Source organism: Microtus pennsylvanicus, chromosome 13 (genome assembly GCF_037038515.1).
Source record: "Microtus pennsylvanicus isolate mMicPen1 chromosome 13, mMicPen1.hap1, whole genome shotgun sequence".
NCBI classification, from domain to species: Eukaryota; Metazoa; Chordata; class Mammalia; order Rodentia; family Cricetidae; genus Microtus; species Microtus pennsylvanicus.
Window position 1 is genome coordinate 51626814 of NC_134591.1, and position 17275 is coordinate 51644088.

Here is a 17275-nt window from a genome sequence, read left to right on the forward strand (position 1 = left end):
CAGATCCCCCTGCCTGTCTCTACCTCAAGTGCTGGAACTAAAGGCCTTTATGTGAATTTTTTAAAAAATGCATTACTGGGCTGGAGAGATGGCTCAGTGGTTAGGAGCACTGCTTGCTCTTCCAGAGGTCCTGAGTTCAATTCCCAGCAACCACATGATCATTCAAAACCATCTGTAATAAGATTTGGCACCCTCTCCTGACCAGCAGGCATATATGTAGACAGAATACTATATACATAATAAATAAATATTTTTTAAAAAAGAATGCATTACTGTTGACAGAAGTTTCTATCCTACCTGGTTCCACAGCCATTCAGTCATGAACACACAGAGACCTACATTAATTATAAACTGGTTGGCCTCTTAGCTCAGGCTTTCTTATTAACTAATTCTTGCATTGTACATTGACCCATAATTCTTGTCTGTGTTAGCCATGTGGCCTGGTACCTTTTATCAGTGAGGCATTCTCATCTTGCTTCCTCTGTGTCGGGTGACTACTTCAGATTATACCTTTCCTCTTCCCATAATTCTATTCTGGTCACTCCACCTATACTTCCTGCTTGGCTACTAGCCAATCAGCATTTTATTAAATCAATACAACTGACAAATCTTTAGAGAGTACAAGACCATTGTCCTACAACACAATACAGCTGGGTGGTGGCGCATGCCTTTAATCCCAGCACACAGGAGGCAGAGGCAGGCGGATCTCTGTGAGTTCGAGGCTAGCCTGATCTACGGATCAAATTTCAGGACAGTCAGGGCTACATAGAGAAACCCTGTCTTGAAAAAACAAAAACGAAACAAAAAACAAAAGAATGCACCACAGGTCTGTGCAGGGGAGCAGTATGGCCCTTCACACCAGTTGTTTTACCACTCAGGTGACTGGCTCAGATGCTAGGGTCCTTCGAGCTCATAAGAAACAGCAGCCCAGTAAGAAATAATAAGCAAAAGGAGAGCAGGGTGTGGCGCATTCCTGTGATCGCAATGCTCAGGAGGCAGAGGCAGGAGTACCAGCTGGAATTCAGAGCCAGCCCAGAATATCATGTACACGTGTGGGAAGCAGGTGCATCTGTTGTGCTTGCTACACAGTGAGTACAAGGCCATTTGGGGCTTTCATGTTAGGCCCTGCCTCAAAAGCAAAAACAAAACAAGCAAAAACTTAAGGCCTGGGGATATAACTAAGTAGGCAGAGTCCTTGTCTAGTATGCCCCGAGCTCCTGTGTTTGATCCCCAATGCTGGGCCTGTAACCCAGCACTTTAGAGGTGGGATGCAGGCAGATCTGAAGTCCAAGGTGATCAGTCTGGGAAAAAGTATGCCCTGGCAATTATTTAAGCATAGGCCTGTGGCAGGCATACAGGTATAGCACAGCCTATAATCCCAGCTACTCACTTGCCGGGGCAACATGGCGGGCTCAAGGCCAGTCTGCACAGCTATTAACACCCCGTCTGAACAATAAGAAAGGGTTGAGAGATTTAATGCGGCGGTAGAGCACATGCCTTATACCAACAAGGTCCTGGATTCAGTCCCGAGTACTTTCCTATAGCAACATGAGAAGCTCATGGAGCCATACAAAACGGTGTTTATGTCCTTTAAAAATTTTTTTTGTTTTTTCTGAGACAGGGTTTCTTTATTTTATTGTTTTATTTATATAAGATTATTATTATTTGGGGGGCATTGAGACAGTTTCACTATGCACCTCGGCTGATCTGGGGCTCACCATGTAGACCAGTTTGGCATTAAACTAACAGAGACAGACTTACCTCTGCCCCTGGAGTGCCGGAGCTAAAGATGTGTGACACCATGCCCAGCCCTGTCCTTGAATTTTTTACTAATTAATTAAACTGTATTTTATGTGTGTGGGTGTTATACCACCCTACATGTCTGCACCCCGTGCATGCCTGGTGCTGCTGGAGGCCAGGAGAGGGCATCATACTCCCTGGAACTAGAGTAACATGCAGTTGTGATCTGCCCATGGGTGCTGGGACTAGAACCCTGGTCCTCTAGAAGAGCAGCAAGTGCTCTTAAGCATTGAGCCGTATCTTCAGCCTCTCCAAAGTATTTTTAAAATGATTTACTTACTAAGTGTCTGCCTGAATATATGTCTGTATATATGTCTGTGTGATAATGTTAGAACCTCTGGAACTAGAGTTACAGATAGTTGTGAGCTGTTATGTGCGGGCTGGGAATTGAACCTGGGTCCTCTGGAAGAGCAGTCAGAGCTCTAAACCACTGACCCATCCCCAACCTCCCTCCAAAGTATTTTTAGAAAACAAGAATCAGCCGGGCAGCGGTGGCACACACCGTTAATCCCAGCACTTGGGAGACAGAGACAGGTGGATCTCTGAGTTCAAGGCCAGCCTGGTTTACAGAGCGAATTTTAGGACAGCTAGAAAAACCCTGTCTCAAAAAACCAAAAAATTTAAAAAAAAAATTAGAAAAAAAAAACAAGATTCTGGGATAGTGAAAAATGGCTCAGTGTTAAAGCATTTGCCATGCAAACCTGATGACCTGAGTTTGATCCCTGGAACTCAAGTAAAGGTGGGAGACCAACTCCACAAAGTTCTCTTCTGACATCTGCATGCATGCTGTGGTTTATATGCCCATACACATCATATATATTTATATCTAGCTATATCTATATTATATAGATATATAATACACACAGTAATAATAAATAAGCAAAAATTTAAGGCAACTTATGGTGGTGCATGTCTTTGATCCCAGAACTTGGGAGGTAGACATAGGCAGATTTCTGAGTTCCATGCTAGCCTGGTCTACATAGCAAATTCCAGGCCAGCCAAGGGTACACAGTAAAACCCTGGCAAAAAAAAGGAAAAAAATCTGCAGGAAATTGTTTTTGTAAAGAACCTGGAGTAGGAAAACTCACTTCTGAGTGTGAGTACAAAAGATATTCTCAGGCACGTGAGCATCGGAACGTTTACAACCGTGTGTGAAAAGTCAGGGTGACTACTCCACAGCAGGGGTTCAGGGCAAGAGGACAGCCATGCCTGAGCAGCAGCGGTGCTGAGCGCAACCCCAAAATCATCAGATAGAAGACGTGTTTGAAATGGATGCTCAAAGCCAGGCATGGTGGTGCACAGCTTTAATCCCAGCACTGGGTGGAGACAGGTGGACGTCTGAGTTTGAGGCCAGCCTGACCTACAGGGTAGGTTCCAGGAAGACCAGTATTACACAGAAAAACCCTATCTCAAAAAAAAAACTTAAAATTAAGAGAAAGAAATGAATGCTTGAAACAGACAATTAAAATTCTGGCTTTTTATTTTGGATTTTCGAGACAGGGTTTCTCTGTAGCTTTTTGGTTCCTGTCCTGGAACTAGCTCTTGTAGACCAGGCTGGCCTCGAACTCACAGAGATCCGCCTGCCTCTGCCTCCCGAGTGCTGGGATTAAAGGCGTGTGCCACCACCGCCCGGCGTGGCTTTTGATTTTTAGAATGAGAGACTTCATTGTATTAAAGGAACAGAAAGTGCTATAAACGCCAACAATGTGAAATCACAGTGGAGGAAAAGGTAGTGGGAGGGGGAGGGGCAAACAGGCACACTGGCTTTCTTATTTTCCCTGAGGGTAATCAATAGAGACCATCCACAGGTGATAAATCAGCAAACAGAGGCTTAAATAGCACGTTTAAAGCCATGCAGGGAACGCAAGACGAATTAGAAATAGTAATATATCTCACAGAATCAGGAGGTAGAAGGAAGGTAGAGGCAAAGGGTCAAGTAAATTTGCTAAACCTGTCACATTTATAGCCAAGGAGTCATCGGGCATTCATCTGCTAAAGACGTACGAAGACCACCATCAGGAGAGATGAGCGCGAAGAGGACACTTACCTTCAATTTGGACCCTTCAAGACAGAGCCGGTGCAGCAGCTTAGCAGGAGAGCTCTTGCCTAGCAGGTGCACACGCACGCATGCACACACCCAAGTTTGTTTCTCTGGCTGGGTAGTTGGAGAAGACAATAATGAGAGTTTTACGATGTTACATACCTGTACTATTCAGGCAGGCCTTTACCTCAAATCCTCCTGCCTTAGTCTCCTGGGTAACTGAGACTACAGGCCTAGGGGCTTTCTGATTATTGATGACAACTGTATTTGTGCCTCTTTTCCATCAGACCTCATCCCCTGCTACTCTCTGGCCCTTGCTCAGGATGGTAAAGCCACGCCAGTCTCAACACCCCAAGCACATTTCTCCCCTTGTTCCAGTGACTCAGCTCTGCCTGGATGCCCACCCCTTTATATGTGTAGGAGGACTTTGCCCGCTTGTATTACTGCATGCCTGTTATCCTCGAAAGTCAAAGGAAGGTGTCAGATCTGAAACTGAAGTTACAGATGGTTGTAAATCACCACGTGGGCATGGGAACTGAACCTGGGCCCTCTGGATGAGCAGCAAGTGCTCTCAACTGCTGGGCCATTTCTCTAGACGCTGGGTACTCATCTCAAAGACGGCAGGCAAACTCTTCCATAGTGTCCAAGTGTCCCTTCCAACCCCATCTCTAAGGATTAATCTGCATGGTCCACTTGGCTGGTTTGAGAGGCACATTTCTGGGTGCAATTGTGAGTGTATTTCCCAGACAAGATTAATTGAAAGGAAAGACACACCCTAAGTACGGAGCTCTGAACTGAGCTAAGGGGAGGAAGGCCAGAGCTGGCAGCAGCCCCCTCTTCTTTGTAGCCCACCATAACAAACTATGCTGCGCTACCATGACGGACGGAAACCATAAGACAAGAAGAAACCTTTCCTTCCTCGGTTCATTCTTTTAAAGTTTGTGTGTGGTGTAATGTGTTGTGTGTATGTAGTGCGGGTATGTTGGATGTGTAGGTGGGTGGGTTCATGTGTGTACTGTAGAGATCATCAAATACGATCTTCTAACACTCCACCTTATTACTTGGTAACAGGGTCTCACTAAACTGAAGGCTATTTTGGCTAGGCTGGTTGGCCAGAGAGCTCTGGAGGTCTATGTCTGCCCTCCAGGGCTGGAGGGACAAACACTCACACCCATACCTGGCTGTTTTGTTTTGGTTTTTCGAGACAGGATTTCTCTGTAGCTTTGGAGCCTGTACTGGAGCTAGCTCTTGTAGACCAGGCTGGCCTCGAACTCACAGAGATCTGCCTGCCTCTGCCTCCCGAATGCTGGGATTAATGACATGTGCCATCACTGCCCAGTTCGTCTGGCTTTTTTTTTTAAGTGGATGCTGGAAATTAGAACTCAGGATACACTCTTACCCACTGAGTCACTGTCACCCGCCCTTGAGTTGAAGCATTTAGGTAACAAAATAGGAAAAGCAGTTCATATGCCACCTTCCAGTGAAGGCTGCCCGGCCCCTCCTACTGCACCGCCACGGCACTTCCCACCTGACACATTACAAATACATCCATTCACTAACTTCTGTAGGCATCCTCTGTCTCCTCAAGAGCACATGCCTCTAGGCAGCAATCTCTGGGGTTCGCTGATGTGTTTGTTCTGAACCCTCGGATGGTGACTGCCACATGGCAAGTTCTCATTAGGTACTGGAGAAGTGGATGAAGCATAATATTCTAAGAGATGAAATGGCATAATAGAGCAACCTTTTAGCTTGTTGTCAGGATTACATGAAATAATAGACTTCAGATATCTGGCATAGTGGAACTGTCTCGCCTCATTTAGGAAATTTTACTGCTGACTTTTGAAGGAAATATTTTCAGCTGAGACCTAAACAATGAAAAGAGCATGAGGTTGGGTGGGTGGAGAGGTGGGGAGGAGCTGGGGAAGGGGGGAGCGTGATCAGAATATATTGTGTGACAAAAATGCTTTTCGATTAAAATCAAATAAGAGTTATCCAGGTAGACAGTGGGGGAGGATGTTTGTAGAAAGGTCTGGAGCTGAGAGGATGGTACGTACAGAACTCAAAAAAAGTGGTTTAGGCTAGAATAGTTTGCCTTATACATGCAAGGCCCCGGGTTCCATCTCCAGCATTGCAAACACAAACAAACAAACAAACAAAAAACAAAACTGATTTTGTCATGGTTGGGGAACAGGGAGAAGAAAGATTAGGCCACAGAGAACAGATTCTCCAAGCCTGGAAAACCAGGGGGTTAAGGCTGACCCTGAGGGCTTGGTGGGTCTGGTTAGTCAGATCTACCCAGTGTGAAGGACCAGTCTGGATGCTGTGTTGAGAACAAACAGACCATGGAGAAGGCATGCAATAGTCCAGGCGGGAAAGGCAGACTTAGAGTTGGGCATGGTGGCTCATGGCTGGAATCCCAGTGCTCAGGAGGCAGAGGCAGGAGCAAGCATGAATGTGGAGCTGACCAGAGCTATAGGGTGAGACTCTTGTCTCAAGCAGGAGGGCCTGGTGCATGGCTTGGGTCAGAAGCAGTGGGAATGGAAAATCAGGTGTGAGAGGCCACACAGGCAGGGCTTGGTGGAGTGAGGGGGTATAGGAAGGAGAGATGCCTGGTTAGAAAACTTAGTGTCAGGGTGCTAAACTCTGCACAGGGAGACCTTAGAGGAGCAGGCCTGAGAAGGTGGGGGAAGGACTAGCTCCATTTGGGAGAGTGCTTGCCTAGAATCCCCCCAAAACAGAGATGATTATAATCTCAGCACTTGGGAGGTAGAGGCAGAAGGATCAGAGGTTCACCCCAAACTCTGAATTTGAGGTCAGTCTGGACTATGAGATCATGAGAGCACCTAAAAAAAGAAAGGAAAAGAAAAAGATCTCTGTGAGTTTGAGGCCAGACTGATCTACATGGGCTAGTTCCAGGACAGGCTCCCAAGCTACAGAGAAACCCTGTCTCAAAACAAAACAAAACAAACAAAAAAAACCCCACCAAAAAACAAAAAAGATGGCTGGGCACATGGCCACCACATCTTTAATCCCAGCTCTCAGGAGGCAGAGGCAGGCAGATCTCAGAGTTCGAGGCCAGCCTGGTCTACAAAGTGAGTTCCAGGGCAGTCCAGTCCAAGCTATATAGGAAGATCCCCCTCTCAAAAAGCAAACAAGCAGAACGAGCAGGGAGGAGCTGGTACTGCTGGGGATGGAGACTCTGGGGAGGGCCATCTCCTGGCTTGCGGTCTCTTAGGTGGAAGCCCTTAAAGAGTGAAGGATTCCCTGATCTTTGGGGAGCTCCGACGTTTAGGTCTGGAAAACACTTAGTGCTGAGCCTGCCTGGGGCAGGTCTAACTGCTGGCATTTCTCAAGAGTGAGCCTGGTATTTACTCGTCCCTTGGCAGTGTCTCATGGTTCAATCTTTGCTTAGCAAGTAGTCATTCAAGTTTCATCTCACCAGCCATCACGGTGGGATGGCTGTCCTTCTCCAAATAAATACAAACAGGCGGGGCACTAAACCAGGTGTGTGGGAAGCCAAGGAGAGACCCATTTCAGGCCTAGGTCAGTTTCATCCCATCAGGTATCATGGCAGGATGGGTGCCCTTCTCCGAATAAATACAAATGGGTGGGGTACTAAACTGGGTGTGTGGGAAGCCAAGGCCTAGGTCGACAGCTGCTAATCACGGAATAGGCTGAGGGCTTCCACCCTGTGGACCCAGGACAACGCACAGCAAGTCACTGTTTTCACCATCAACTCAATGACCCACCCATCCCATTCAGCCCACGTCACCAACCTTGTCACACTGCACTTCTCAGAACATCACACTTGCTTTGACTTAGGCTTCTGAGCTGTGGCATAGGTCATTCCCTCCTAGGCACCCTCTTCCCACCTCACAACTAACCTTTACTCACCCCCTAAAGCCACCAAATCCAGTTGTCACCTACTCCAGGCCTTCCCCGGGGCCAGGTGCTGCCCCAGGGCACCCCCAGTAAGTCTGTGACAACTCTCTCCCTGACTTAGGTATTTTTCCCTGTTTGCAGTCTCTTATCTCTGCAAGCTCCAGGGGTCTGAGACCAGGCAGGGTCTTCTCACTGCCACTGTGAGGCTGCAGGGCTCAGTGAATCTGCAGTGCTAAATTCCCTCAGCCCCCAGGGTCTTGCTGTTTGTGTGCCAATACCCACATACAAGAATTACACTGTTGTCTTACCAATTAATTTCCATATGGTCATTTTCTAAGTCCACAAGTTATCCCATTCCTTAGAACATGGGAGAAGATGAAGGTGGTGTTGAGGGGCCGGGCGTTACACCCTCCATTTGGCAATCCACAGCACTGGGTGCTCTTAGCAGCGCAGGCCTAGAGGCCTAGCCCTCGGTGGCTCTGTCTTCCATTCACGTAGTCATGGCAGAAGCCTGTCACAAGCACTCAGGTTGGCCATGTCCTCTTAGAAAGGATCCTACAGAACCCACCCAAGCCACCAAGTCCGACACCACAGTCTAGATCAGAAGGAGCTGAGGCAGAGGCCCGGTGTGTAAGAAATCGGATTATTCAAATTTATTACCATCAAGAAGTATGCAATGACGCTGTAGTTTCTCAACAAGTAGAAAACAGACTGTGTACAACGGTGAACTCTACAGCACTAGCATCCACAAGGTAGAAATGAATGTTTCTCCAACACCACCAACCCTGGATTGTTGATCTCCAATTAGCCTAGCTAGATCTGGGGACGTCGGCATCAAGTCCCTAGGCTAAAAAATAGCTATGCACCCTTCCCCGCCCCCATTACCTATCTAGATAGTGCTGCCCAGAGGAAGAGGCCCTCTCCCTGCCCCTCAGCAAGCTGAGATAAGACTGAGTATAGTACCATGGATACAAGTCCAGTAGTCTTGCCACATTGGTTTACGAGGGCAACTTGGATTGAAGAAGAGCAAGTCTTGGGGGAATCTGAAGACAGCTGCAAACCAGGAGCGGAATCATCTGGCCCCGGCTGAGGACAGACGTGTGCTACCAGGCCCACTGGCCTAGACCTGAAGGGCCAGCCACACCCCCGCTTGGCCCTGAGGTGTGTGGGGCGTGGCACAAGCCCTCACCTGTGCCGTTCATGTGTTGAGGTGGCCAGAACCCACAGCCTACAAACACCTGCCACACTGCAATGCTGGGGATGATAGCGAGACGCTGTGGGCCCACGGCGAGCCCCAGGCACATTGAGTTGCCTTCCACTTCAGGATGTGAAGTAGAGGCCAGGGGATGAATCTTTTTTTCTTTTCTTCTTTTTTTTTTTTTAAAAAAAATTATTTTTGTGTTTTTTTTTTTTTAAATTTTTGATTTTTTTGAACCTTTGCAAACACGATGGTGATGAGGAAAGCCTTGCCAGGCTCCCCCAGACGCGTCTGTGGTTGTGGGCTATGAATGTTAAATGCACACTGGGGATGGGTTTCCTATCGCCTCCCCGCCCACCACTGTCTGTAGGGCCTAAAAAAAGGCTCTCAAGGAAAAACAAAACCTAAAACAAAACCAAACAAAAAAAGAAAATGTGTTTCCCTGCATTTGACTGGAATAGGATCTCTGAAAGGCTGGAGAACAGCAGGCGTGGTGCTGCCTCCTGGGCCACAGCTGCCGGGCTCAGGCAGGGCCCTCGCTCTGCACAAGGAAGGCATGTGCTGTCCTTCAGCGTAAGTTGTACAAGAAAGGATCCAACATGAACTCAAAGAGGAAAACAAAATAGGCCCCAACTCCCACAGCAGCCCGATCTGCAGTGAAAGATTTGCAAAAGGAAAGTCGGAGGGAAGAGGCTAGGATCCCTCAGTCTACCCCGCCTAAGGTATAAAAAGTGGAGGCTTCGCCCCCTTCCCCACCCCATGAGAAGCATGAGAAATGCGGAGCTGAACAGAGAGCTTGAAGCGGGGCTCCACTTGGGCCTGGTGGACAAGGCCCAGAGCCAGGCTGCCAGTCCGCCTACTCGCCCAGGTGTTCTGGGCTCTCTGACTGGTGTGGCAATGTTCCCGAAATGCTGTGATCCCAGTGGGCTGTGCTCTGCCGGCAACAGCATCCGTGCAGGAGGGCTGGACGATGGTCGGTATGGCTCAGAGGAGCTGGGTCTCCCCCCGGAGCCCCTCAGGGGAGCAGCGGAGGAGAGGGGAGCAGTAGTTACGTTGCATAGTGGTCAAAGCTGCCGAGGTATTCCAGGGCTGCACGGTAGCACAACTGGTATTGGTCCTGAGAGGAAGAGGGGTTGGCTGGTTCGTGTGGACGAGGGGAAGGCATTCATGCTGCTGTCAGTGGCCATAGAACTGGACTCCACAGACAGCTGCCCAAGTACTCTCCAGAGGGAAGGGGGAAAAGCCTCTGCAGGCCCATCTCCCCGCTTTGCCTCTCCCAGGCCTGTATTCCCCTCTGCTACTCCAACCGCATTTGTTTGTGCCCAGATTTTAGCATCTTACACAGACCGCTGTGTTCAACCCCGACCCAGAAGAAGGCAGCATGACACCAGAGCTCAGGACAGAGCTACTGAATGAACACAGCTCGCTCTCCTCTCCCCCGCAAGTTAGGCAGGCCAAGCAATGCCACGTGGCTATAGCATGAACAAACACACGTGGGCCAGCTGCAGGTACAGCTGACGGCTGAAGGGCTGTTGGGGGAAGACACCTGGGTCCCACACACTGGTCTGCTTACCTCTGTCTGCACCATTGCAGGGCGCTGTGTGCGGAGGGTCTTCACGGTCTGGAACATGTCAACCACACCCTCATACCGCATGCGTTCCAGGGCAATGCTCAGAGTGATAAACACCCCGGTACGGCCCACACCAGCACTGCTCAGAGAATGGCTATGTCAGGAGTCCTGTCACCTCAGGTGGGGGCTTCCCAGGCCTTCAGAAGCACCCTCCACCCCAGCCCCACGTGGGGACAGCCCCACCCCACCTGCAGTGCACTGTGATGGGCCCATCCTGCCCAAACTGCTCCTTTGTCTTGTGCACCTGCCCGATGAAGTCAATGAAGCCTTCCCCCGTTTTGGGCACTCCTTGCTCTGGCCAGTCTGTAAACTGGAACTGTCGGATTGTCCTTGACTGCCCATCCTGGGAGAGATGGTCAGGAGCCAGAGTTAAGGTTTGTACTTCAGGCACTAGGTCCTCTAGACCAGGAGTATAATCACACAGGGACGCACTCACAAGGACTCTAAGAGGTACCACGCACAGCTTGTATTCCTGCAGTTTGAGCTCAAGGGGCTTGGGGGCCGACCCAGACCCACACACGCTCAGGAAGTGTGAGGTTCAGGCTTGTACGCATGTTCTTTGACCAACACTCACCCGGGCATCTGTGACCTTGAATTCCCGAAGGATATACTGGGGCATGTTGTATTCCGCCATCGGATCAACAACAAAGTACTGATAGCGAGCAGAGCGTTCTGCGGGCCAGTACTGGTGACACTTCTCCTGTGGACAGAACACCGGGAACCCCCACAGTTACGTGGGAAGGGGGTGCCACATTCCAGAGGACTTTGGGACAGGATGGGTGTTGGTAAATGAGCCCAAGGCTATGCCGATGGGAAGCTGGGGTACAGAGCGGAGCGTCACAAAAGGAGCACCCTTCCCAACGGTGCCTGGTGTCCTCCCTGGAATGAGAGGGGCCCCGGGGGAAGGGGTGGGCTCACCCTGCCCATCTCCCGAAGCTTGGTCAGCATGACGATGATGGTGGAATTGTGCTCCCAGAGCATGCGCCAGAAGTCCTCGGTGCTCTCTGCCAGAGGCCCCTGCGTAGCTATGTAGGCCTTCTGCTGTCTGGGTGACAGAAGACTTGACATGCTGGAGGTGCTGCTGCCCCCATCTATCCCGACACTGCCTAGATCCTCAGGACCCTGCTCACAGAGCAGCCTTCCTCTAGGAAGCCCTCACTTCTGTACCCAGCTCACTCTCATCTTTCGGGCTAGCTCCTACTCCCCCAACTAGGAGCAGACCAAGGTACCAAAAGGTACTGTGGGGCAGGGAGAAGCATTCCGACCTGTAGCCATCTAGAAAGCTGGCATTGATGTAGTCCGAGCCTTCCACACCACGGATGGGTTGCAGACACACTCGGGTCAGCTCGTAGGGCATGATATTCACTAGGCGGTTTTTGAACTTGTTGCAGGGCAGGTTGGCACTAATGAAGCGAGATGTGTGGGCCTTGGAGTTGGCCAGTAACTGTGAAGAGAAAGGAGTTTATCAGGCTCGATTCTCTGCAAAGAGGCCTTCCAAGAGCCAGTCCTTCCCACGACCCAGTCCAGGACCCTGGGGTCGAGCAGGCCCACTGAGTCCCACCTTGAACTCAAGCTCCATGGCAGTCACACTCTCCCCGGGAGGCACTTGGCCTAGCTTCTGGATGTGGGCATAAAGGTTGCGAGCAGGCACCTCGGTGTGTCCGCACATGGCGGCCTCCAGCAGTGCCTCATGAATGAACACATACTGGTCCTCTGTCTGCACCATGTAGTTCCTTTGTGAGCGCATGCACGTCACGTGGCCATAGATGTCAACTGTCTTCTCATGCTTCATCCGCTCCAGCATCGCATCGATGACAATAAAGCAGCCCGTGCGGCCCACACCAGCACTGAGGACAAAGGCACAGCTTGGGGCAGTGGTCTCCTTTTCCCACTCCACCCCACCCCTCTGGCGGCTCTATTCCCTCTCACCTGCAGTGTACCACCATGGGTCCTGCATCCAGTGGGTTGCAGGCCTTGACCCGTCTCAGGAAGGCCAAGATGGGAGTCGGGTACTCAGGAACCCCATGGTCTGGCCAAGCCATGAACTGGAACTGACGCAGCTCGCGCTTCTCACTGGAGCCGCTCTGAGGAAAGAGTCAACAGAGGTGAGGAAGCTTGGGGTGTGCTTGTCACAGACCCAGGGAAGGGGCCAGATCCACCACCCTTATGTGATAATTCAGAAGCCACACCAGACAGTCCCATAACACAAGCTGAGACAACCCCTCAGTCCCCCAGGCCCTGACCAGTACGTCACACCCAGTCTCCACAATCCCAGTAACGGACAAGTGCTAGCGTGTTCAGCCATACCTTATGGAGTGCGAAGGTACGCATGGTGTATGTGGCCAACTCCACAGTGTCCACCAAGGTCACCTGAATGAGGCCATAGGTCTCAGTGCCGCGGACTGGCCAATACTGATCACACTTCACCTGGAGGGGGATGGGCGGGACAGGGAGCAGGGTACAGGCGACAGTGTTACAGGCTGCCCCGAAGGCTTAGGCAGGCAGAAGCAGAGTGAGAAGCCCAGTTTACCTGACTACAGAGAGCCCCAGCCCAAGCTCTCAGCTTCTCCCTCCTCACCAAACCACACCACACTGAGCCACCACCCCTTCCCTCACTGGCTGAAGGACCATAATTGAAAATTATTTATTCAACACCAGATAACACCAAGCACATTTTCTGCCAAATTTACCCATAACGTTTATGCCCCATTTTCAAGCTCTGTAAATTTTATGTTCCAGTTAATGCTTCACAGTGCAAAAGCAGACACCAGCAGCTCCTTCCACTAATTTACTTAGATGTGTGAGTGCCCCAGGAACACTCGGGCATCTGGGGAACACCCCAGAAACTGGGGAACACATCAGCATTCCAGGAAATGACATACTAACATCCCGGGAACTCATAAACACCTGGGGAACATGCTACATTAGATTGCAGCAGCTCCCCAGTACCTAGGGAATAAGATGATACTCTAGGAAAACCATAGCCCTTGGGGAATCCCTTGAAAAACCTCAGAGAAGGTGGTACCCAGCACCACTGAGTCATTTCCCATCCACCTCCTCACCCGGGATTTCTCCTCTAGCCTGGTCATCATGACCACAGTGGCTGTTCGCTGTTCCCACACCATCCGCCAGAAATCGCCCATGGTCTCGGGCAGTGGGCCCTGTGTGGCGATGTAGGCATTCTGCTTCCGGTAACCATCGATGTAGTTGGCATTGATGTAATCACTCCCAGGGACACCTACAGATGGAAAGGGATGCGAGAGAGCATTAACCTCAGTGTGCTCTGGAGAGCAGAGCAAGAGGGGAAAGAGCAATCTGCCCCAGGCTCACCATCGATGGACGTGAGGAGGACTCGAGAATGGTCATAGGCAATGACATTTGCATAGCGGTTCTTGGGCTTGTTCACCTCCGAGTTGGAATTCTCCCATGTGAACTGCTGTCCAGGGTCAATGGACTGCCAGAAATGGAAGACACAGGCAGAGTGAGGGTCAAGTCAAGGAGGCCTACCTATGGTACCCCCTCCAGTCCCCAGCCACAGAGCGGACACATCCCAAGTCCAGAAAGTGGCAAACTGAGGACTTAAACTTCTATTCCAGATTCCTTTGTCAGGTACAGTGGTTGAGGATGGGGTGGGGCGTGGAACAGGCCCCTGCACCCAACTAGTGAAATATGGGCATGGGCGGTGAAAGCCACTGCGGCCACCTGGAACACCCTGGGAATTGCCCACGGTTCCAGATCAATGCAACATGTTGCCCAACTCTGCCACGTCTCTGGCTTTTCCTATTTCACCTGTCCCCTTGTCCACTATTTTGCTACATAGACGGGTTAGTTCTTTATACTGCTCTTAGGTAGCTCGTTTGGTTTCGGGGTATCTAGCTTAAGATCTCTTAGTTAGATGTTTTCTAGTTAACTCATTATGCAAAAGGTACAAGGTTTAATCTTTGCTTATTTTTACTTTTAAATATTCTTTCATCTTTCCCTTGCTGTGCTGTTTCTATAGCGCCTAAAATAGCTTTCTTTCTCCAATACTTGCCTTTGTCAAATGTTTTGTTTTATTGTAATTTCTAGTACAGTATAGTATAGTACAGTCCTGCAGGCAGGACCTAGGCTCCTCCACAGCTCCTACCAAGCCCTCACTCTCCATCCTTTCCTGGTTCACCCTCACTGTTCACAAAGTGGTTTTTGGTTTTTTTGTTTTTTTTCAAACAAGTTTTTTTTTTTTTTTTTGTAGCTTTGGAGCCTGTCCTGTAAATAGCTCTTGTAGACCAGGCCGGCCTCAAACTCACACGAGATCAGCCTGCCTCTACCTCCCGAGTGCTGGGATTAAAGGCGTGCGCTGCCACCACCTGACTCCCTTTTTTTAGACAGGGTCTCATGTACACCTGGCAGCAGACTGGAGGACAACCTTAGTGACACCCTCCACCTTCCTTGAGCTAAGACCTCTCAGTGGCCTACAGCTCACCAACCAGGCGAGGCAGGCTAGCCAGGAAGTACCATGGATGCTGTGTCTCTCCTTCCCCACACAAGGATTACACTGCACATTTTACACATTCATACCTGCCATGTTTACATGGGTTCTGGGGCTTGAATTCAGGACCTTGGTAAGTGCTTCCCAGACTGGGCCACTCCCATCAGCCCTCCTCCCGCCCCATTCACAGGATTTTAGGTTTAGATGCCAGTTCTGTCCACTACTCAGCAGCCTCCCCAGACATCTCCATGCACAAGTCTCACTTCAACCTCAGTTCTCTCAAGGGGCAACTCATCCGTTTCCCTTCAAAGCAGGCTCTGCCATGTGACTCCCTTCCGGTGGACAGCTGCGTCACCCACTGACGCAGGAAGCCCGGTCAGCATCTGAAGTCCACCTCAGAAATTCTCCAAGGCTCACCACACCCCCATCCTCCCTCCCTCTGCTGTCCTCGACCTGGGGCCGCCCTCCTCAGCTAGAGACGTAGCTCTGCCTGGCACCTCCACGCCTCCTCTCTTGCTCCACTCCAATTCACTCTGCCCTTCAGCAAGAACAGTCTTTCAAAAAAAACACACAGACCTGAGTATCAATTTCCTGCTTAAAAGCCCCCTCGTGCTCTTGACTGGCTCAGGGCACAAAGATGCTTACAGCTACATCTCTGGGGGACGCAGGGTGTGTCCAGCGCTGTTGGAAGCAGCCATGTGCATTTCCACATCTCTTTTCTCAAGGCAGGTTTGGTTATTATCCTTATTTTGCAGATGGACAGAACCGATAGCCATAGCACAAAGTCTCCTCCATTTTGGTCTCAGCCTCATAATTCTCCGAGGAGACTGGCTCTCCACTTGTGTGAGCCCTCACCCCGGGACACGCCTGCCGTCACGTGTATTGTCAGAACCACACGCTCAGCATTGATTACCTGTCTGCCTGTGTCTCTCAGTAACTATGTCCCAAGGCATTTGTCTCTATATGCCCAGCATCCAGCACAGCGATGGGCACACAGTTAGAAGACAAATGACTAACAGACCGTGAAAGAGTTATAGGAGAGTCCACGGTAGATTTGGGCAGTCAGGGAAGGCTTCTAGGACAAAGATGGTCCTTTAGAGAAACTCAGATGAGAGGAATGATGTGAGCAGGGGCCCTGGGACCTGAAATGGGCAGAGCTTTACTAGAAGGATGGGTAGGTGTGGGGTAGGAGAAGGATGAATACTGGAGAAAATCAAGGAAGGCCTTCTTGGCCAGCAGCCAAGCGGAATGCAGAATGCCTGGCTGACATGCTGTTACTGCAGTGCAGCTGCAGCAGGTCAGAGTCAGTGGGCACTCTACAGGGGAGACGTAGCTGCTACGACCAAAGAGATACACTCATCCATCTACCTGCCAGGCTCTATTTCTTCTTTGGAAGCCTGGCCTGTTGCCCTTGGGATCTACTTGGCCCATGGCCTTCAGAAGGGCAATTCCCGTACCCGGAGGTACGTCCCTGAAACATAACTCAGAGTAGACATCTGACTAAAAGAGCAAACTCCTGGGTCCAGCTGAACCAACCCATCCATCCTCTCTCCATTCATCATCTTCTGAGACCTATGCCAAGAGCTGGAGGAAGAGTGACAGACACAGAAGAGAGACATCTCCACCATGCTTCACCAAGAGAGTGGGCCTCTCCTCATCACTACCTTTCTCGTAAGGCTCCCGCCTGGATGCCCAGGGACACTCAGTTATCCCTGACAAAGAGCTGGGGGTGGCAGGAAGCCCACTGACCCTGAAATCTGAGCTCCTAGCAAAGAGAAGTCATGGCCAGAGTGAGGCAAACACTCGGAGGGCTTCTAGAGGGAGGCAAACACTCGGAGGGCTTCTAGAGGGAGGCAAACACTAGGAGGGCTTCCAGAGGGAGGCAAACACTCGGAGGGCTTCCTGACTCCACCCAGGAGCTGTGCATTTCTGAGTGCACACAATCACAGGCGGGCTGGCGGCTTGGTAGCGAGGCTGAGGACAGACTTCCAATCCTTTACTGGCAATGGTCACCACGGGGAAGCTCACTAAGACTCATCTGAGCCTGAGGTGTGGACGGTACGGTCACAAGGCCAGATACTGGGCAGGTCCAAGTTGGAATCTTGGCTCCACTAGTCCTCAGCTGTTTGACTCTGGGTATCTCACTCCCCTGTCTGAGTCCTGTTTCTTATTGTGTACATGACCATTTCACCAGGCCAGGAGGGACCAAGTAAGATGCTGGTGCCCAGTGACTGGTCAGTGCTGACCTATTCTTGT

General features: G+C 50.4%; 1 protein-coding gene across 8 annotated transcripts in view; it reads right to left on the bottom strand.

Moving 5' to 3' along the window:
* Positions 1-8352: 8352 nt before the first annotated feature.
* Positions 8353-17275, bottom strand: part of Ptprf (protein tyrosine phosphatase receptor type F) — an 82556-nt gene continuing 73633 nt past the window's right edge. For all 8 annotated transcript variants that reach the window (XM_075946620.1, XM_075946627.1, XM_075946624.1 and 5 more), the window contains 11 exons: positions 13882-14005; positions 13614-13789; positions 12859-12978; positions 12481-12635; positions 12113-12398; positions 11817-11995; positions 11470-11596; positions 11126-11251; positions 10740-10894; positions 10495-10630; positions 8353-10038 (listed from right to left, as the gene is read on the bottom strand). In XM_075946620.1, coding sequence (XP_075802735.1) covers positions 9970-10038; positions 10495-10630; positions 10740-10894; positions 11126-11251; positions 11470-11596; positions 11817-11995; positions 12113-12398; positions 12481-12635; positions 12859-12978; positions 13614-13789; positions 13882-14005 — 1653 coding nt within the window. In that variant the 3' untranslated portion in view covers positions 8353-9969. The remainder of the gene's footprint in view (positions 10039-10494; positions 10631-10739; positions 10895-11125; positions 11252-11469; positions 11597-11816; positions 11996-12112; positions 12399-12480; positions 12636-12858; positions 12979-13613; positions 13790-13881; positions 14006-17275) is intronic.